Source organism: Lupinus angustifolius, unplaced genomic scaffold, assembly GCF_001865875.1.
Source record: "Lupinus angustifolius cultivar Tanjil unplaced genomic scaffold, LupAngTanjil_v1.0 Scaffold_1_1094, whole genome shotgun sequence".
Lineage (NCBI taxonomy): Eukaryota > Viridiplantae > Streptophyta > Magnoliopsida > Fabales > Fabaceae > Lupinus > Lupinus angustifolius.
In genome coordinates, this window is record NW_017716410.1 from 157,134 (window position 1) to 177,789 (window position 20,656).

General features: G+C 32.2%; 1 protein-coding gene across 1 annotated transcript in view; it reads left to right on the top strand.

Moving 5' to 3' along the window:
• Positions 1–11,475: 11,475 nt before the first annotated feature.
• The window catches only part of LOC109337085 (heterogeneous nuclear ribonucleoprotein 1-like), an 11,570-nt gene continuing 2,389 nt past the window's right edge, over positions 11,476–20,656 (top strand). Inside the window, exons 1-3 of the mRNA XM_019573963.1 lie at positions 11,476–11,495; positions 18,346–18,570; positions 20,011–20,650. Coding sequence (XP_019429508.1) covers positions 18,349–18,570; positions 20,011–20,650 — 862 coding nt within the window. The 5' untranslated portion in view covers positions 11,476–11,495; positions 18,346–18,348. The remainder of the gene's footprint in view (positions 11,496–18,345; positions 18,571–20,010; positions 20,651–20,656) is intronic.

Here is a 20,656-nt window from a genome sequence, read left to right on the forward strand (position 1 = left end):
GTAAAAAGATGATGTTGGTAGTAAATCTTCTTACCAATTGTGATAGCAAGTTAGAGACAACATGAACACTATAAAAATTCAATTAAATTCATTTTATAATTAAACTAAGAAATATTGAGTGATAATTATAAAAAGTAAATAGTTCAAGAATTATATAGTGTGAGTTCCCTTTGAAAAAAGTGAATAAAATGGATGAAAACAATTGTAGAGTACAAAGAATTATTAGCCTATCAATGTTGCTAAACAAAGACTTTTATTATTGCTCCTCCTTTTGTGTTGTCTTTATTTTGGTGTGTGTCTTTCTATATTTGTGAGATTTTTGTATTTCTATGTGTGTTAATCAACTAATAATGAATAAAACTGGTTCTGGGACATCGCAAATATACTTTTCATGATAAAATATAATCCAATGATTTTTGTAAAGCCCCAAAATTAGTGCAATATGGAGTAAAAAATAATTATTTGACTTTATAAATATTAAAAGTAGCCACAAAAATCATTTTAGGGAAAAATTTCACAGCGGCATTATAAAATACAAAAATTATTTTATTACCTACACGTTGCCAAAAATAATTATTTTATTTTTATAAAGTCATAAAAAATACCTTATTTTTCTATTTTATTTAATTAAAAAATGAAGGAAAAATAATTTAAATGGAAATTACAAGTTAGGGGTAGTAATCCCAAATGAAAATCAATCAAAAACTTAATGTAAAAGATGTGCTTTATCGTCATAAAAATGGAAAGATTGTGAAGAAGAGTCTTTCCTGGGATAAAGGCACCAACATCAATAAAAAAAAGAAAAATGTTGAAGACCTTGAAGTATGAAAAGCACAAGTTCATAGATAAGATTAAGTTTGTTTTCTAGTCTTGGTCTTACCATTATAAGTCATTCTTACTTTGATATCATATAAAACTCTTGAAAAATGTTTTAAATTTACGAAATTTTAAAATCATGAAAAAAAGTTATAAGGTCCTAAAAATAAGTTTTTTAGAAAACCAAGTAATATGTTACATGAAACAGATCAACATGTTACTTGAAACGGAGTAACAAGCTACTTGAACTAGATAACATGTTACTTGAAACTGTAAGTATTATATGACAACTAAAGGGGTGAAGGTGGGGTGCATTAGTCAACTGGTTTGATGGCCAATTTTTCTATAATAAAATCAGAATATGTAGCAGCGAAAGTAATGCAGAAAAATGCCAAGTCGAAGCATTAAAAGTAAGAGAGTAAAGAGAAGAGAGAAAGTACTCAAATGTTTTATACTGATTCACATTCCTGTTCATTGAAGGTTATGTCCAATACTCATGCAGCATAAGATATTTCTTTACTATATATTATGATTTGCAATTACAATTTCTTTCCCAGAGACTCCTTGTTCATCAGACATTATATTTAAAATGTCCTAAGGGCATACCATATTTTATAATCATGCATGTAATAGGTGTATGCCCAAGGTTCTTACAATAAGTGCATATGTGTTGATGTTTATGTACCCTTGTTTTTTATTGATGAATTTCATGAGTATGGACAGTGACGAATCTAGGACCTGGAGTCAGGGTGTGCAAGATATGTCAAAAATTAAAATAATAACATCATGATGAAAACATTAATGTCAAATTACAAAATTTGAAATATTTAATCACGTAAATTGCATATTTCATAATTAAACTCTATGTAATTTTACATTTTGAAATCGTTGAAATTGTTGTTGAACATTTCTCGCTAAATATAAGTCACTAGATAATCATTCATCAATGCATCTCTCATTTGATTAGAAACTCTTTCTACAATTGTATTGTTAACTTCAAAAGAAAGTAAATAATCCACTTTCAACAAACTTATTTGAAATATTATTATTTCACTTCAAAGAATTAAATTCAACATTGTTATGCATTATCAATGATGTAAGTCTCAAATTAATTATCAAACATCATCAAATCAATTGAACAAAAATCATGTTGATAAAATTTTGCAAATTTAATCAGTTTTGTCATATCAAAAGTAGAGAAGAAATCAGTTAGACTCAAACAAGACATACAAAAAAGAAGTTGAGTATTTCCCATAGAAAATGATCATGAAGTTCCTTAAATTGCATATCTATAGTATTATATAATAATTTAAGATAATAATGATTATTTATTTTTCATGAAGCATGTCATATTGTTTACAAAACAAATAAATTTGAGGCTTATAGAGTTATAAGTGATATAAATATTGTTTTTTAAATTGAGGATTTGCACACCCTCACTAACACATAGCATTGTCAATGAGTATGGATACTTTGTTTCTGAAAAACAAATTTTGTAAAGACCTTTTTTTTCTTAAATAAAGAGGTTTTGAAAAATCAAGACCTCTACGGTCGTTGGAGTGTCTCTGCATCTTTAATATGTTATCCAAATTTTTACTACTCTTATTTGGATTTTTGAGTTCTAGACTTAAAAGTAGAAATTTTATTTTCAAGAGTAATAAAATTAGAACATGATGAAGAAGAAAGTTTATTTCTGAATATGCTACCTCCTATTTTTATTCAGAAAATAGTTTTGAGAGTTAGACATATTCACTATGTAATTCATTAAAAGCATTTTATACTTCAGAAAAAAGATAGCTTATCTAAAAGTTATGTTTCACTAACCTCCTCATCATTAGAATGATGGGATAACATTAAGGATAAATGAGATTGCTCTTCATTTTCAGGTTCTGAAGTTGAACATGTGTCATTGTCCTCCCATGCTATGCAAGTCTGTCTTCTAGTCCTCTTTTCTGATTTCACTTTGAAGGGATTCTTCTTTAGTGTAGGATAGTCCATCTTCATTTGACCAGGTTGTCCACATTCAAAATAATTGAAGTTTTGATTTGAAGTGTAAACCTCATTGTTTTTTCTGAATTTTATTGCTTGTCCCACCTTTGCTCCTTTGTTATTCTTAAGGAACTTGTTGAAAATTTTCACCAGTATGCTCATGTCGTCCATACCTTCTTTTTTGTCTCATATCCAGAGGATTCATATGTTTCTACCTTTGTCTTAAGAGAAATGTGTTTCCTCTTCTTTTCATGTTCTTCATGTTGATCGAGTTAGCTTAATTCCAACTCATGTTCTTATAATTTTCCAAAGAGTGTAGTCAAAGACATTTTTGGTAGACTCTTGTTTTCAGAAATGGATGTCACTGTAGGTTGCCATGTTCTCATTAGTGATCTTAGAACTTTCAAATTAAAGTTACTATTTGACAACACTTTGCCAAGTGCAATCAAGTGATTTGTGAGGTGAGTAAACCTCTTTTGGAGATCAAGTATCTTTTCTTCTGGTTTCATGCGAAACTGATGAGTGTGAATTATGCTACATTTGCATTGTATTTAACTCACATTTTAGAACATAATTAAGACTTTGATATTGTTTTTAGCTTTTATTTCTCTTTGTTCAGGTTGAGCGGGTGTTTTTGGCCATGTTGTGCAGTTTGGATAGAATGAGGCAAAAAAGAGTAGAGATTGGGTACAAAAAGATGGAATACAATGTTGAGGCTATGTGAAGACCAATTGAAGGTCCAAAAGAAATCGTGAATATTATATTTTATTCCTATATTTTAGATTTATTTTGTTGGGCTTACCCCAATATTTTGTAATTAGGATAAATGAGGATTATCCCTCAAGAAATAAAAAACACTTTAGACTCTACACTTTACATTACAATTCTCTAATTTAGAATTTGAGATTTTCTTCTCCATTATGAGTGAGTAATTTCATTTGTTTATAGGATTGGGGCTATGCCCTTGTACATTCAATAAACACTTGTTCTTACTTCTATTTCATTGATTGTTATGATTTGAATCATTAAACTGAGTTTTATTTATGTGAGTTGTTTGACCAACAAATTGCACCTCTTAGATACATTGGGGAAGGACCGAGAGGTGAACTCAACTATCTGACCATTTAGTTATTCAAACTAGAATTCTAATTCACGAGAGTAGTATTAGGATTCTTGGGGGTTTCTAGAATTCACCTTGGGTTGCTACGAAGCCATTGGATAGAAAGATCCAAGTACATGATTTGATTGATAACCTTACCACGAGAGTAGGTGTGACTACAATTGAGTACACGTGTCGAAGCTCGAGAGAGGATGAGACATATCAAAGAGTAATTCACCCTCACAACTTAAAGTTCATGAAAAGAAGCAAAACAAGGATTTGCGAGTGTAAAGTCGATAACCCTTATCATGTGAATTCTTCCTAAATTAGATATCAATCCTTTTTTACTATTTTCATGATTATTCTTATCAATTGTTCAATTGTTCTAAATTCACTTTTAATTCCTAATTGAGTTACGGATAAATTAATTGTTATTACTAAAGGAATTTTCCAATTTTTGTAGGATCGATATTTTATTACTTGACGAAATAATCGTGCACTTGCGATTGAACGTATCAGAAACATCTCATACTCTTGGGGAAGAATATTGAGTCTAGGCCGCTTGACTTCTTCAGTTCCCTCATGCGTGGTCTCTAGAGTGTCCCACATATCCTTTGCAGATTTGCAATTTCGCACTCTGAGGAATTCATCTATTCCTAGGGCTGAAGTGAGAATAATCTTAGCCTTAAGGTCATATTGTACTTTCTTCTTATCCTAGTCATTCCAGGTGGATGTAGGTTTAATCTCCCTTACACCATTGATTATGGTAAAGGATTCATAAGACCCTTCCTCAATCGCATTACATATGTCAAGTTCTTGAGATTCTATGAAGATTATCATCCTTATTTTCCAGAAGTCGTAATATTCTCCAACAAAACATGGAGGACGATTGATATTGGAACCTTCTCCTAAAAAGGATCTAGAGGATATCTAAAGGTTTGGATCTTTGGGAATATCTTACCCAAACATAACTCTAATACCAATTGTAAGTATTAGATAGCAACTAAGAGGAGGATGAATTAGTTTACTGGTTCTATGGCCAATTTTTATGCTATAAAATCATAATATGTAGCAACAGAAAATAATGCAAAAAAAAATGCCAAGTCGAACTAGTAAAAGTAAGAGAGTAAAGAGAAGAGAGATATTACTTGGATGTTTTATACGTGTTCACCTTCTTGTCTATCGAATTTGACGTCCAGTACTCTTGCAGCAGAAGAGATTTATTTACAATATATTATGAGTTGCCATTACAATTTCTCTCCCCGAGACTTCTTGTAAATCACACACTCACTAATTCCTCACACCCTTGAAAAAAAACCTTTCCAAGTTCATTCTTCCCCTTCTCACCACACCCATGTGATGAAAATATTTACAATAATGTTTGGGGAAAAATTATACAACAAGGATTGTCTTACAAGATATAAAATTTTTGTAATATACAATCTTCTTTCTCTTAATACACTTAGTATAAAATTTCTCAATGTGTTTAAGTTGGTAAAACTTTAGAACAAGCACCAGTTGCAACTTCAGAAATTTTCTGAAAGTTTGGAACAAAAGTTGCACGAAAAGTGCAAAGAATTGTATATGAAAAATGTGTGAAAGATTGGATAATCGCGTGTCATGAAATGGGTGTTCTTTGGTCTTTAAATAGGCTTCCAACCAGCCAATATACCCTTATACAAATATGGAACACAATTGGAATGAAACTCATTTAGTTTGGATGAAAGTTGTTCATTTTGGATTTGAAAATCTGGTTTAACAGCTATGTGTAATCAGCTACTGAAGTATGTAGTTGATTACCCAAACATTTATGTTAAATTGAGTAATCGATTACTGCTAATAGTAATCATGTACATTGATTTGATTTTTGCTGGGTAAGTCATTATTTAGCCATGTAACATATTACACAGTCTCGATAACCTATTATTCACTATTACACTGTCCAAGTAACTGGTTACCTAAGTCTAGTAACATGTTACTCAGATCAAGTAACCCGTTACTTAGCATTTTGAATTTTTTTATTTTGACTATGAGTTTTCCAATGATTTTCAAAATAGTTTTTTCACTTATTGAGAATTTCTACTAAACATAATTAGAGCGTAAGGATAGAAGTACCCATTGAAGACTTAAACTCTATTTTGTCTTGAAGCTTGATCTTCTATGTCTTTAAAATCTTCTTCTTTTTTATTCTTTTTATGATCTTGGTGTCATCAGCAAAACTGTGTCAAGGTCAGGAGCAAGATCTTCTTCACAATCTCCAGTTTTTGATGATGACAAACCAACATCGTTTTAAAAGTAGAGTTTTCTGAGAATAGCATACTTCTTGAGTATGACATCGTTGACTTGATTATTCTCCCCCAATATTGTATACTCTCCTTTTGTTTTTAAGTATGTGCCTGAAAAGATTTAGACAGAAAACATAACTCCAACTTTTCTCCCCCTTTTGACTTCATCAAAAAGAAGGAGAAACTAAGTTTCCAGCACAATAGATACATATATATAGTAAAAAGGGTACAAGATAATGACTTATTTCTATGTTGATATCATTTAAGCAATTTGAATCACATAATGTAAATGCTATAAGATGATAGAATCATGTGAAGCAACATAGCATAATAGTCATTAAGGCAAATGAGGTTCACACAATCATAAAGTAAACAAAAGTTAAGTATTACAAAGGCAGTAAAAAAGTCAACAAAGTCAAGAACTAACAACATAAAAAAAAATAGCAAATCCTAGACAACAACGACTCAAAGATTCCAGCTCATCATTATCATCATCTAGATCTATGTAGTCAACCGATTTGATAATCGTCTAAGTTCCACTTGAACTTGTTGGTTCTTAGCATCAAGAGCATCAACTCATGTGGTGATGTAGCCTCGAATCGAGAATAACTCAATGATGATCATCTGATTGGTATGCATGGAAGCAGGCAAAGATGACTTAATGTGGAATGTAGAGGGTTGTGGTGCAGGAGGGTCTGCAGAAGGATTTTTCATAGGAGTAGCTTGTTGATCACTTTGGTGCTTGTAGATCATATCAGTGGGGTCTTGAAAGAATTCCATCTTCTGGATCACATCCACATCAATCTTACTATATTGAGCATCCAGTTTGATCTTGAACTCCCCAACAGTAGAAACACCAACATGCTTAAGAATGGCAATTATGATGATAACATAAGGTAAAGGGGCTTTGAGTATCTCTAAAAGTCCACATTTGTCTCATTACCATCAAAGTCCATTTTATCGGAATGTAATACTTAAGAACATACATCATTTTAGATCCATATTGTTAATTTAAGAAAGGGTTCATATGGCCCTTCTTCAATCACATTCCATATGTCAAGGTCTTGTGATTCTATAAAGATTCTCATCCTTATTTTCCAAAATTCATATCATTCTCTAGTGACTTCTATTGGCCAACCCTCTTTAAAGATGCCGTTGCACATGTCTAACATTATGATGCATGCCAAAGACAAGGAGATATCAACAAACAAAATGAAATGCCCCTAAACAATATTTTAGAAGTTGAAACATTCGACTGTTGGGGTATGGATTTCATAGGACCTTTCCCTTCTTCATTTTCTAATGAATATATCTCGGTTGCTTTTGACTATGTTTCTAGGTGGGTAGAAGCCATAGCAACTCCCAAAGCAAAATGAAAAACAATAATAATTATTTTACAAAAGAACATTTTCACTCGCTTTAGGGCACCAAGAATAACCATTAGTGATGGAGGATTCCACTTTGTTAACTCTCAAATAAGAAAAGTTTCTGAAAAATTATGGAGTTAGGCACAAAGTTGCATCACCGTACCACCCACAATGTAATGGGTAAGTAGTGGTCACCCACAGGAAACTAAAGAAATTTTTAGAAAAGATTGTCTCTTCTTCTAGAAAATATTGGTCGAAAAAGTTGGATGATACTCTATGGGCATACCAGACAACATTCAAATCCCCAATAGGATTCACTCCATTTCAACTAGCATATGGCAAAGTTTGCCACTTACTAGTTGAATTAGAACACAAAGCTTATTGGGCATATAAAATTTTAAACTTTGATTTAAATGCTATAGGAAAACAAAGACTTACTCAAATACACTAGTTGGAGGAGTTTAGGCTCCAAAGATACGAATCTAACCACATATATATAAACATAAAGCCAAGTAGTATCATTATTGCAAAATCAAGCAGAAATAATTTTATCAGGTGAGAAGGTACTCTTGTTCTATTCAAAATTGAAATTGTTCTCCGGAAAGCTAAAAACCAAATGGTCAAGGTCATTTGTGGTCAGAAAAGTATTAGAGTATGGGACAGTAGAATTGGAAAAACTAGAGTCCAATGAAACTTGGATAGTTAATGGATAGAGATTGAAACCATATTTGGGTAATGATGAGGGCACATCAGCATCGTGCATTCAATGATACAACCTCTTTAAGCATAAACAAGTGTCAAGCTCTCTACATTAAAAGAGCGCTTACTGGGAGACAACCCAACATTCGATTAGTTTTTTACTTTATTCTTTCAAAATATTATACAAACTTTCCTACAGAAATTTTCAAAAAAAACTTGAGAACAATTTAAGCATTTAAGTTAGGGGGAGTATGTACAACATTTTGAAAAGGACATTTTAGTTGTGTGTTTTTAAGTTTGCTTTATTTCTTTTTATTATTGGTTTTATTTTATTTTATATGATTTTTTTGATTTTTTTTTAAACCAAACTAAGTACATAACATAGAACTTGACTTAAACATTTTTCAAAACAAGATCAAATAACATTGTACATCAAGCTTTTGATAAGCAATCTGATTGTTAATTAAATCTATAATTCCATAACTTGTAGAAATGTTTGAAGATCAAAGAGTGTACAAATCCTAAACATGTAAGGGAGTGTAAGACAAACACATAAACAACACGAGCTTAACGTGTGAGACTTGTTGAGTTTGTACAATTGATTTTGTTTGAATCTCTCCTTATTATATTTCACAAACATTGATAGGAAAGTATCAAGGCATGTTTATTCTTAAGTTTTTTATCGGAATGTAATACTTAAGAACATACATCATTTTAGATCCATATTGTTAATTTAAGAAAGGGTTCATATGGCCCTTCTTCAATCACATTCCATATGTCAAGGTCTTGTGATTCTATAAAGATTCTCATCCTTATTTTCCAAAATTCATATCATTCTCTAGTGACTTCTATTGGCCAACCCTCTTTAAAGATGCCGTTGCACATGTCTAACATTATGATGCATGCCAAAGACAAGGAGATATCAACAAACAAAATGAAATGCCCCTAAACAATATTTTAGAAGTTGAAACATTCGACTGTTGGGGTATGGATTTCATAGGACCTTTCCCTTCTTCATTTTCTAATGAATATATCTCGGTTGCTTTTGACTATGTTTCTAGGTGGGTAGAAGCCATAGCAACTCCCAAAGCAAAATGAAAAACAATAATAATTATTTTACAAAAGAACATTTTCACTCGCTTTAGGGCACCAAGAATAACCATTAGTGATGGAGGATTCCACTTTGTTAACTCTCAAATAAGAAAAGTTTCTGAAAAATTATGGAGTTAGGCACAAAGTTGCATCACCGTACCACCCACAATGTAATGGGTAAGTAGTGGTCACCCACAGGAAACTAAAGAAATTTTTAGAAAAGATTGTCTCTTCTTCTAGAAAATATTGGTCGAAAAAGTTGGATGATACTCTATGGGCATACCAGACAACATTCAAATCCCCAATAGGATTCACTCCATTTCAACTAGCATATGGCAAAGTTTGCCACTTACTAGTTGAATTAGAACACAAAGCTTATTGGGCATATAAAATTTTAAACTTTGATTTAAATGCTATAGGAAAACAAAGACTTACTCAAATACACTAGTTGGAGGAGTTTAGGCTCCAAAGATACGAATCTAACCACATATATATAAACATAAAGCCAAGTAGTATCATTATTGCAAAATCAAGCAGAAATAATTTTATCAGGTGAGAAGGTACTCTTGTTCTATTCAAAATTGAAATTGTTCTCCGGAAAGCTAAAAACCAAATGGTCAAGGTCATTTGTGGTCAGAAAAGTATTAGAGTATGGGACAGTAGAATTGGAAAAACTAGAGTCCAATGAAACTTGGATAGTTAATGGATAGAGATTGAAACCATATTTGGGTAATGATGAGGGCACATCAGCATCGTGCATTCAATGATACAACCTCTTTAAGCATAAACAAGTGTCAAGCTCTCTACATTAAAAGAGCGCTTACTGGGAGACAACCCAACATTCGATTAGTTTTTTACTTTATTCTTTCAAAATATTATACAAACTTTCCTACAGAAATTTTCAAAAAAAACTTGAGAACAATTTAAGCATTTAAGTTAGGGGGAGTATGTACAACATTTTGAAAAGGACATTTTAGTTGTGTGTTTTTAAGTTTGCTTTATTTCTTTTTATTATTGGTTTTATTTTATTTTATATGATTTTTTTGATTTTTTTTTAAACCAAACTAAGTACATAACATAGAACTTGACTTAAACATTTTTCAAAACAAGATCAAATAACATTGTACATCAAGCTTTTGATAAGCAATCTGATTGTTAATTAAATCTATAATTCCATAACTTGTAGAAATGTTTGAAGATCAAAGAGTGTACAAATCCTAAACATGTAAGGGAGTGTAAGACAAACACATAAACAACACGAGCTTAACGTGTGAGACTTGTTGAGTTTGTACAATTGATTTTGTTTGAATCTCTCCTTATTATATTTCACAAACATTGATAGGAAAGTATCAAGGCATGTTTATTCTTAAGTTGAACCACTTTTGACCAAAAATCCTACCTAATTAGGAATATCCTTAGATAAAAATCCCTTTGAGCTATAAAAGAAAAAAAAAATCGAAACAAACTCATGGACCCAATTGAAAAACAATGTCCTACCTAACCTTTTGAGTAAATAGAGCATTATTTGAAAAACTAAGTTGAGGGGAAATGGTAGCTTCGACTTGTAAATAGAAAGAAAAAAAATCGGTCTTTACAAAAACAACAAAAGAAAAAACAAAACTCTAAAATAAAAGGAGTAAAATGAGATCGAGAAATACAAAAGAAAAGCCACAAAGGTCAAAAAAGAGCTCAAAAGCTAGAGGTGGAAAGAAAAGAAAAAGTGAAGAGCAACAGTTGAACACTTTTTGATTATATAGAAAAACAATGATTCTTTTTAGCCCAACCTCACGACAACCGAAACAAAGTCCTTAATGATTCTTGAAATTTTGTACAATTGAGGTAATAGTCAATGTTGATAAAGTCGTATCGTATTGGTCGATTCAACCGGTGAACTGGACCTCTTACTCGTACGAGATGATTGTTGTACTAGGTATGCACTAGATCAGGTGGAAACCGGTCGATATTCCTCAAAACTGGTGAACCGACCGAGTTGGCAATAAACTGCGTGATTGTTGCATTTAAAAATGAGCCAATCTGGATACTGAACCGGTTGTTTTCCACATTTGGTGTTGCGTCTGCTACAGCATGGTACGATTTTGATTAGGTTTCATATTTGAAGAATTTTGAGAGAGAGAGAGAGAGAGAGAAGGAGAATAAAAAAATAAGAGAGAGAGAAGGGAAAGAGGTTGTTGGGGAAAATTTAAAAGAATAAAGTAAGAAGATAAGGGAGTGAGATGATTGGAAAAAAAAGAACAAAGTGAGAGAGAAAGAAGGGTATTGTTTTTGACATGTGGGGGATAATGATTGGAGGAAGAAGATTTTTTTGTTATCTTCTTGATTTCATTTTGATAAGATTAGAATATAGATTGAGTTTGGTTTAGTTTTGATGGAATTGGTGAAAACACAATGTTATCATATTACAATATTACCCTTTTTTATCCAAGTTATTCATACATTTTAAGAAATCAATAAATGATATAAAATAAAAATGTGTATATTCTATATAGTTATAGTGTAAAAGATTTTTAAATATGAGAAAAATGTATGTATTCATAATGCAAAAATTTAATATACTATCAGTATATTATCTACCATATTATAAGTTTATATATATAAATATAAGCATATATGTCCGGTTTAACTGACATTTAGTTTAACTACTTAACCATTGGTTGAACCACTGTATCACTATACTAGTACCCTGACCGGTTTGATAACTGGTACGATTTTGATAACACATAGTTGAGATGAGCAACAAAATTAAATTCTTACATATCAATCAAGTAATTCGAGTGATACACTTACCCAATTGGTTTCACTCTTGAACCTTGAGTGTATATATATCTCTTTGATTGAAAACATTTTTCTATGTGAAGTGCTAACTTGATTTTTGAACAGTTGCATTTGAATTCCTAGTTTAAAGCTATGGGTCAAATTCACATGTCATGGAACTTAAAAGAAATATACAATGAATTGGTCTTTTTCAAAAACCAATTTTTCCAGAAGCCAAGTTAGTAGTTATTTTACTTTTGTTTGGGCAAACAAAGTTATAAGTTGGGGGGAGTTGATAAGTTCCAAAATGTACATACTTTATCATCATTTTCATGACCCTTATCTTGATTATCTTAATTATTCATGGGAAAAAACTCAACTTATAACTTACTTTTTCAAATAAAATATATATTAGCTAACACCACATTGTATCCATAGTCACTTCATTGTTACGGAATAAAATGACAATTATCATTAGAAGAAGATGACAAAGCCAAGTCAACAAGATAACAAGCAACAAAAACCATGATGGAATAAACATGCACCAAACCGTTGGGCATGTCATGCTATCCGTCAAGCGGGTGTGCATGAACCAAGGTTGCCTCAGCTTGACAAAAAAGCAAACCCACTCATGAAGAAACCTTGTTAGGCGATCCCAAAGAAGATCCAAATGTGACTTATAGCCTAAGGAAGGCCAACCAGACGTGATATCACTCTTGAGCAAAGAAGCCAAGCTTAAGCAAGAGGTGTCACCAAGCATGCAGCTTAACCTAGCCCACAACAGGCTGAGCCATAGCAGGAGTAGAGCACGGTATGCGCAGATGGGTCAAACTTGGTCAACTGTTTGGCCATGTAAGCCAAGCAGACCCAACTTGGCTAAATTGTACGCGCCAAGCGCCTAAGGAAGGGGGCTCAACGGGTCAGAAAAAGCCTATATAAAGAACACTCTCCCAACTTTCCTATGCATTGCAATTTCATCCAATAGTTCCTCATACACTCTTCTATGTAAATTAGCTTAGGTATTTTACTTTTTCTTAGGAATTTCGGAGGAAATAGGAGTTGGAAAAGGTGTGATCTAGGAGCATGTTCTTGGATCAACACTTGGAGTTCAAAACACCCTTCATGGAAGGCTAATTAACTCACGACATTGAGTTGTGGTGTAACATTTCTTATAATGTGTATTAATTCTGATTTAGTTATGCAAGTGATGTGTTTCTACTCTATTATTATTTCATTTCATCTACTCTTAATGCTTATTTTAGGTTGATCACCTAAAATATGTTTTCAAAGATCCAAATGTCTTTTGTTGGGTGAAAAAACTAATATTTTCACGCTACAATGGTAGACTTGAATATTTGCCATTTCCAAGCATTAATTTTAAGCAACTTGTTTTCAAGGCTACCAAACATCTGGGAATCCGAAATAAGTGGTGACAATCTTATTTCTTTTAGAGGATACTTGATGAAGGGTAGTGTATTAAGCAAGGTTTTGGAATCAATAAGCCTAACCTGAGAGAGACATTGAGTTAAGAAATGATGTATGGTGGATTGAATCACAACAAAATAACTTGTATACACTAAAATCATGTTAATACTTAAATGTTAAGAAACTTTACATTCATATGTCCAAACCAATTATTCTTCTCTTGAGTTTTTATATATAGTTGTTTAACTTTTCATGCATATATTTTCTCAACCAAATCGAGTCAACCAACAACCTTTATGCTTTCTTGTTTATAATTTAAAGAACTAAAGTTTGTTTTAATGACAATCTATTGATCGACATCATCCTATACTATACTACAATTGAATCTTGAAAGGGATTTAAGAGTAAATATAGTAAAGGAATTTATAAATTTTGTTTGTTGAAAACCGAAAACCATTTCTCTAAAGAAATACTCCAAAGAGCTTAATTTTCCTTTCAACACCTATTCTTAGGTTTCTATCTATTGGTTGCAATTGGCACCAAAGAAAGTTTGGGTAAATTACTCCTAGATCCTAAAACACATAATTGGCTTCTCCAAACCTTTTTAGATTAAGGCTCAGACATTAATAGGACTCTTGGTTACATTAGAGAATGTTATGAATTATGAAAAATTAGAATGAAAATTTTCATCCAGTCTCAAGACTTATATTTGCAATGCTATTGAATAATGTTCTTTTATCCCTAGTCTTGTTGTTGATGGTGTTAATCATTCTAAGCTTAAGAGTGTCTATAATGATGATGATAAAAAGAAAGTATAAATGACTTAAGGGATAAATAAATTCTAACCTATGGTCTAGGTATATATGAGTTCTTTAGAGTATGCAAATGTAAATTGGCTATAGAAATGTGGGATGTAATAGAGAGAACTCATGAGAAAACTAGAGAAATGAATAGGTCTAAATTGAATACCCTTTCCCAAGAATAAGGAATGTTTAGATTGAAACCAAGAGAGAAAAATTTAGACTTACAAAAGATGTCCACTCACTTAACAAACCATCTAGTTGATCTTGGTAAAGTGCTTATTGATAGTGATTTAAATTTGAAATTTCTTAAATTTTTGTCAAGGGCTTGGCAACCAAAAGTGTCGATAATTTCAAAAAAGATAAGCCTTTCAAAATGACCTTTGTTACACTTTTTGGGAAAATATATGAGCATGAATTAGAACTTGAAAAATTAGAACAACTTAGAAAAGAAAGAAATGCCCATCTCTTTTTGAAGGTTGGGGCTGAATCTTGTGAAAATTCTAGGGATGGCAAAATGGGCCAGCCCGTTCGGATAGGTGTTTTTAGCGGGTCGTGCTGGGGGTTTTAGCCCAAAAGCCCGTATTCAACCCATTTTGGAAGCCCGTTTTTTAGACGGGCCATGGAGGGTAGGGTCGGGCTGGCCCGGCGGGCCAACACTAAGATTAAAGTTCATTTGTCTATCATGTTGCTCGTTGCAATTAAGATTAAACTTTTACAATTTTAACTTATGTTTGGATGCTTAAGCATATAATTATTCTTTCTCTTTGTAAAATGAACATTTAATATCTCATTATGTACTTATCTATTATCTTCACTCTTATCCAATTATTATACTTGTTATCAGATAAAGGTGGAGTTTCACTGACAATTAGGAGTGTTTGAATCAAATTTAAACATTTAATTAATTGAAATGGAAAATTGGAAACTCCCACAAAACTACTGATTTTGATTCCTTTTGGAAAATTAATTAAATTCGACTTGGTTTCAATTTATATTTTTAATGTAGTCGAATTCAAATTAAATTGAGTAATATATATACTTTATTGTGATTGATTTATAATATAATAGTTTTGATTCTTATACACTTTTTAAACTTAGGAGTTATAAGCTCTATTGTGAACTAGGAGTCTAAAAGTTTAAGACTATGGTGATTTATTGTTTAAAATTTATAAGTTTTGTACTAATGCAATATGTTATTATGAGATTGTGTCTTTTGTTTGTGATTTTTTGTTTTAAAAGACATTTATGAATTGTTTGAATTATTTATTTTTGTCTAAAAGCTTTAATGTGTGTTTTAAAAAACAAAACAAAACGGGTCAGCCCGCCGGCCTTCCAGCCCTACCAAATATGGATCGGGCTGGCATTTTGAGCCCTTTTAACAATAAGGGTCGAGCCAACCCATATTCTGATGGGCCAAAGGCGGGTCAGGCCAGGCCGGGTCGGACTGACCCATATTACCACCCCTAGAAAATTCACAAGATGGAGATTTTGAAGTATATAACAAAGAGAACATAACTCTTTTGGTGAAGAAGTTTAATACATTATTGAGAAAGAACAAGGTCATGAAATTGGGCTAAGTTAAAAGATTTGTAAATTATAATGAAATATTAATGTCAAGTCAAAATTTCATATGCTTTGTATATGGAAAACTGTAGCACGTTAATGTCGATTGTCCTTCTCTTCAAAAGAACAATGAATTCAAAGGAAAGAAGGATAACAAGCCAAAAATAACTTATATTGTATGCGAAGATAGTGAAGTTATTTCAACCTTAGAACCTAAAATTACAGAACATGCACATTTTTCATTAATGACTTCACATCAATCTAATGATGATGATGAAGTAAATGACTCTAAATCATTTGATAAATATTCTTAAGATGAATTGAAAAATACGTTTAATGAATTGTAGATTAGATCTATTAGGATATGAAGATTATCTGCTAAACAAAGAATTCTATATAATTTGTTGAAAGTAGTAATAAAATATTGTAGAATAAATTAGACAAATACAAATAAAAATTTCATGAGTCAAATCAAATCATGTGATTATGAAAAAGTTACAAATGGACTAGAAAATTTGTTATCTAAACAAAGCCATGCTAATGATAGTAGTGGACTAGGGTATTCTACCAATGGTTAATAACAACTTTTATAAAACCAAGAAATTATAGTCCATATGTTCAAACTAGAAAGACATATAACAAGAACTCTATGTATATTCTTAAATGGAAAATGCCTAACAAGAAACATACCTGTTTTTATTGTAACACCAAAGGTCACACTTATAATGTATGTTATGTTAGAAGGTTTGGTTTACCTAGTAGTCAATATATATTGGTTCAGAAAGATACTAATCCTAGAGGTTCCAAAACAAATTGGTACCTAACATTTCCTTTTAAATTGTTTTGTAGGAGTGTTTGAAATCCATAAGGATAATGTGTATCTTTATAGAGGTTGATCAAAACACATGATGAGAGACAAATCCAAATTTTCAATGTTAACTCCAAGGACTAAAAGATTTGTCACCTATGGAGACAATAACGAAGGAAAAGAATAGGGAACTCGTGAAAAAGCAAATTCAACTTGAAAAAGCAAATTCATGATAATCTATCAAAAGAATAGGGAACTCGTGGAGACCATAGAATTGATAATATCGTCATAGATATTTACATGGGAGCATCCACTAGACTTAATATTAATGATGCATGCTTAAATATTAACTTCAAAAATAGAGGATGAGCATTGGATGTTAGCTATCCAAGAGGAACTAAATCAATTTGAGAGAAATAAGGTAAGAGAAATTGTTCTCAGACCAAAGATTAGACAAATAATTGGTACTAGATGAGTATATAGAAATAAATCAGATGAAAATGAAATTATTGTTAAAAACAAAGTTGAAATAGTAGTTGAATGTTGCATCTTAAAAAATTCAAGAACCATATCCTACTAAAAGTTATCCTATTCTGGATATGATTATGGTGAGTACTATTTCAACTCTTATCTTGTTAGTTACCTTCATTCTCATTCAAGTTCAATTAACCCCTTTCATGAGAAAACGACCACACCTTAAAATGTTCTTGAAGAAGACAAGCAAGGGGAAGTTGAAGAAAAAAACAGTGACACTAAAGCCTTTTGAAGATAAATATGGTGAAGAAAAACAAGAAGAAGAAGATTATGGATATGGTTCCAAGAATGGTTATTGTGGAGGAGAATGTGTTGAGTATAAAAATTGAGTGGTCAAAAGAGAAAGTTTTAAAAAAATTGAGTGGGTTCGACATACTGTACCATGTATATCTTGTTCCTTATAAAAAATAATATTAAAAGTGATGAATCACATAAAACCAAATACCATTCATTATGATTGGTATCATAAACCATGTAAATGTAAATTCAAAGGTAGTCTGAATGTTGACACAACATTTATTTTTTAATGAAAAGTATACATCTCAAACATCAAGATTTTGGATGTATTTTGTAAGTAAATTTTCTTAAAAATTTCCATTTCATTCTTGGAAGTTTTTTCCTCTTCCAACATTAATTTATATAGGAAAGTGGACAATTTTGTATTGTAGGAAATGAGATAATAGTGGGGTTTGAATTATATGTTTGAGACTTAAGGGAAGGGAAAAAGTGAATATTTTGATTTTAAAAAAATTTGGGTCCAAAAAACAAAATGGGAGTCAAAATAAAAGTATCCATACACAACCTATTTTGAGAGTGGCGGCTACATGTTTTCTAAACAAACGAATCCCACCCCTCTAACCCAATTTACTTTTCCCACTCTAAATAAAAGAATCACACACTTTTCAATTTTCCCTATCTCTTCTCAAACCCTCTTCTCTCAAGTACTCCTCTCCTTCCTCTCTCTCTCTCTCTCTCTCTCTCTCTCTCTCTCTCGCTTCCAAAAAACCACTGAAAACATAACACAGAGGGAAGAAAGTGATTCTAAAGAGTGAAAGAAGAAAAACTCTTATTACATAGTTATATTCTTTGAGAGAGAATGGATTCAGATCAGGGGAAGCTTTTCATTGGTGGGATTTCATGGGACACTAACGAGGACAAGCTCAGAGACTATTTCGGGAACTACGGTGATGTTTGTCACGCTTCTGTTATGAGGGACAAGAACACAGGCAAGCCCAGAGGTTTTGCTTTCGTTGTTTTTTCTGATCCATCTGTTATTGATAGGGTTCTTGAAGATACCCACGTTATTGATGGGAGAACGGTATGGGTCTTCTAATTTCTATGTGTTTTAGGGTTTCTCTTTTTTTATTTTGACGAAATTATTTATTGTTTTTTGTTGTTGAATGAAGTGGTAGTTTTTTGGTGGGTTTTAGTGGTTTGAATGAAATTATAGCTTTTTTTCATGAAATTATTTTTGCTGAATATAGAATAGATATTTTTGGCGGTTTCTTAGGTTTAGTACTTTTTAATGTCTTTTTGGGGTTTTCATGTTAGGTGTAGTTGTTTTTGTGGGTTTTCTATGTTCCATATACCCGTATCCTGTGTTGGGGTTCCTCCCTTTTTTATCAAGTTATTTATGGACTTCGTTTTGTTGAATGAAATCGTTGGTTTCTTTCCATGAAGTTATGGATGGCTTTTGTGAATTAGATAATACCGACTCCATCCCAAAAAGGTTGTAAGAAATACAAAGGAAACTATTTAAAAATTGATGTTTTTTGGTGGTTTGTAATTAGGTTCATTACTAGTGTAATGTGTATTTGTGGGGTATCTTGTTAGATTTAGTTTTTTTTAATGATAGGATTTGATGTTGGGATTCCAAACCTGTTAACTATGGAATAGTTATTTTTGTGGATATGCAAAACCAAAATAAAACCTTTCAACCCTCTGCTTAGAAAATATCAGCTTAGAGAGAGAAGCTTGAAAATGGTACACAGAGGAAGAGTATGACTAGAGAGTGACATAGAGGAAGAGGGGAGATAGCTCAGGGGAAGCTTTATTTTGGTGGAATTTTATTGGACATGATTGAGGACATGCTCAGAGTATTTCAGAAAATGATGTCGTCCACACTTCCATCATGAGGGAGAAGAATACTGGTAAGCCCTGTTGTTATAGGGTTATCAAATATTAGAATATAATCACTCGAAGAATGGCAATGTCCGTTGATATATTGGAGAACTTGTTATTTTTTCTTGTTTTAGACTTTAGTTGTTTCTATAACCTCCTTTTCATGTGTTGGGCTCTCATGATGGGTTTGTTTATTTTGGGGTAGCCAGTGTTTTATTTTTCAGATTGTCTACTATTTGTTGTTGTTTCTGATTCCAAACTGCAGATTTTTTGTGTGGATAAATTATTCCTTTTTTGATGAATGAATAATTGCTTTGTTATTAATGTTTAGTACATATGTTATCCATTTTCTTCAGTGACATTCATGCTGCATGAATGCTATTTGTTTGTGGATGAACATGTTCATCTTTATTACACTGTGAGTAGTGATTCTTATAGTATGCAGTAAGAGTTTTTATCATGTTATAGATTCACAATATTTTGGATTCTCACAAGTATCTGATAACAGGACTGAAAGGCTAAGCCTGAAATTTTGCTTTGATAACATGGATAATAATGGAATGTTGATCCTTTTGTTGGTTTTTCTTTCATTGAAGGTATGTATAATTAGCAACCTGGGTTATAATTTATTATTCAGGTTGATGCCAAGAGAGCCCTCTCAAGAGAGGATCAACAGGTTTCTTTTAATTCTAGAAGCGGTAATTCCAACTCTGCTAGGAACTCCGGAAATGGTGGAAATATCAGGACCAAAAAAATATTTGTTGGAGGGTTACCTCCCACCCTGACTGAAGAAAAATTTCGTGAATACTTTGAGGCTTATGGCCAAATAACTGATGTAGTAGTCATGTATGACCAGAATACGGGACGACCTCGAGGATTTGGGTTTATTTCTTTTGATAATGAAGATGCAGTTGACAGTGTTCTGTACAAGACATTTCATGAATTAAGTGGTAAAAATGTGGAGGTAAAGCGTGCACTTCCCAAGGATGCTAATCCTGGTGCAAGTAACCGCATCGGTGGTGCAGAATGTGGTGGGTATCTGGGGTATGGGGCATCAGGAGGCAACCAAAATGCATATGATGGTCGGATAGATTCAAGTAGGTATATGCAGCCTCAGAACAATGCAAGTGGATTCCCACCTTATGGTTCTTCTGGGTATACTGCTCCTGGGTATGGATATGGTGCCGCTAATAATGGCATTGGTTATGGTGCCGCTAATAATGGCATTGGTTATGGTGCCGCTAATAATGGCATTGGTTATGGTGCCGCTAATAATGGCATTG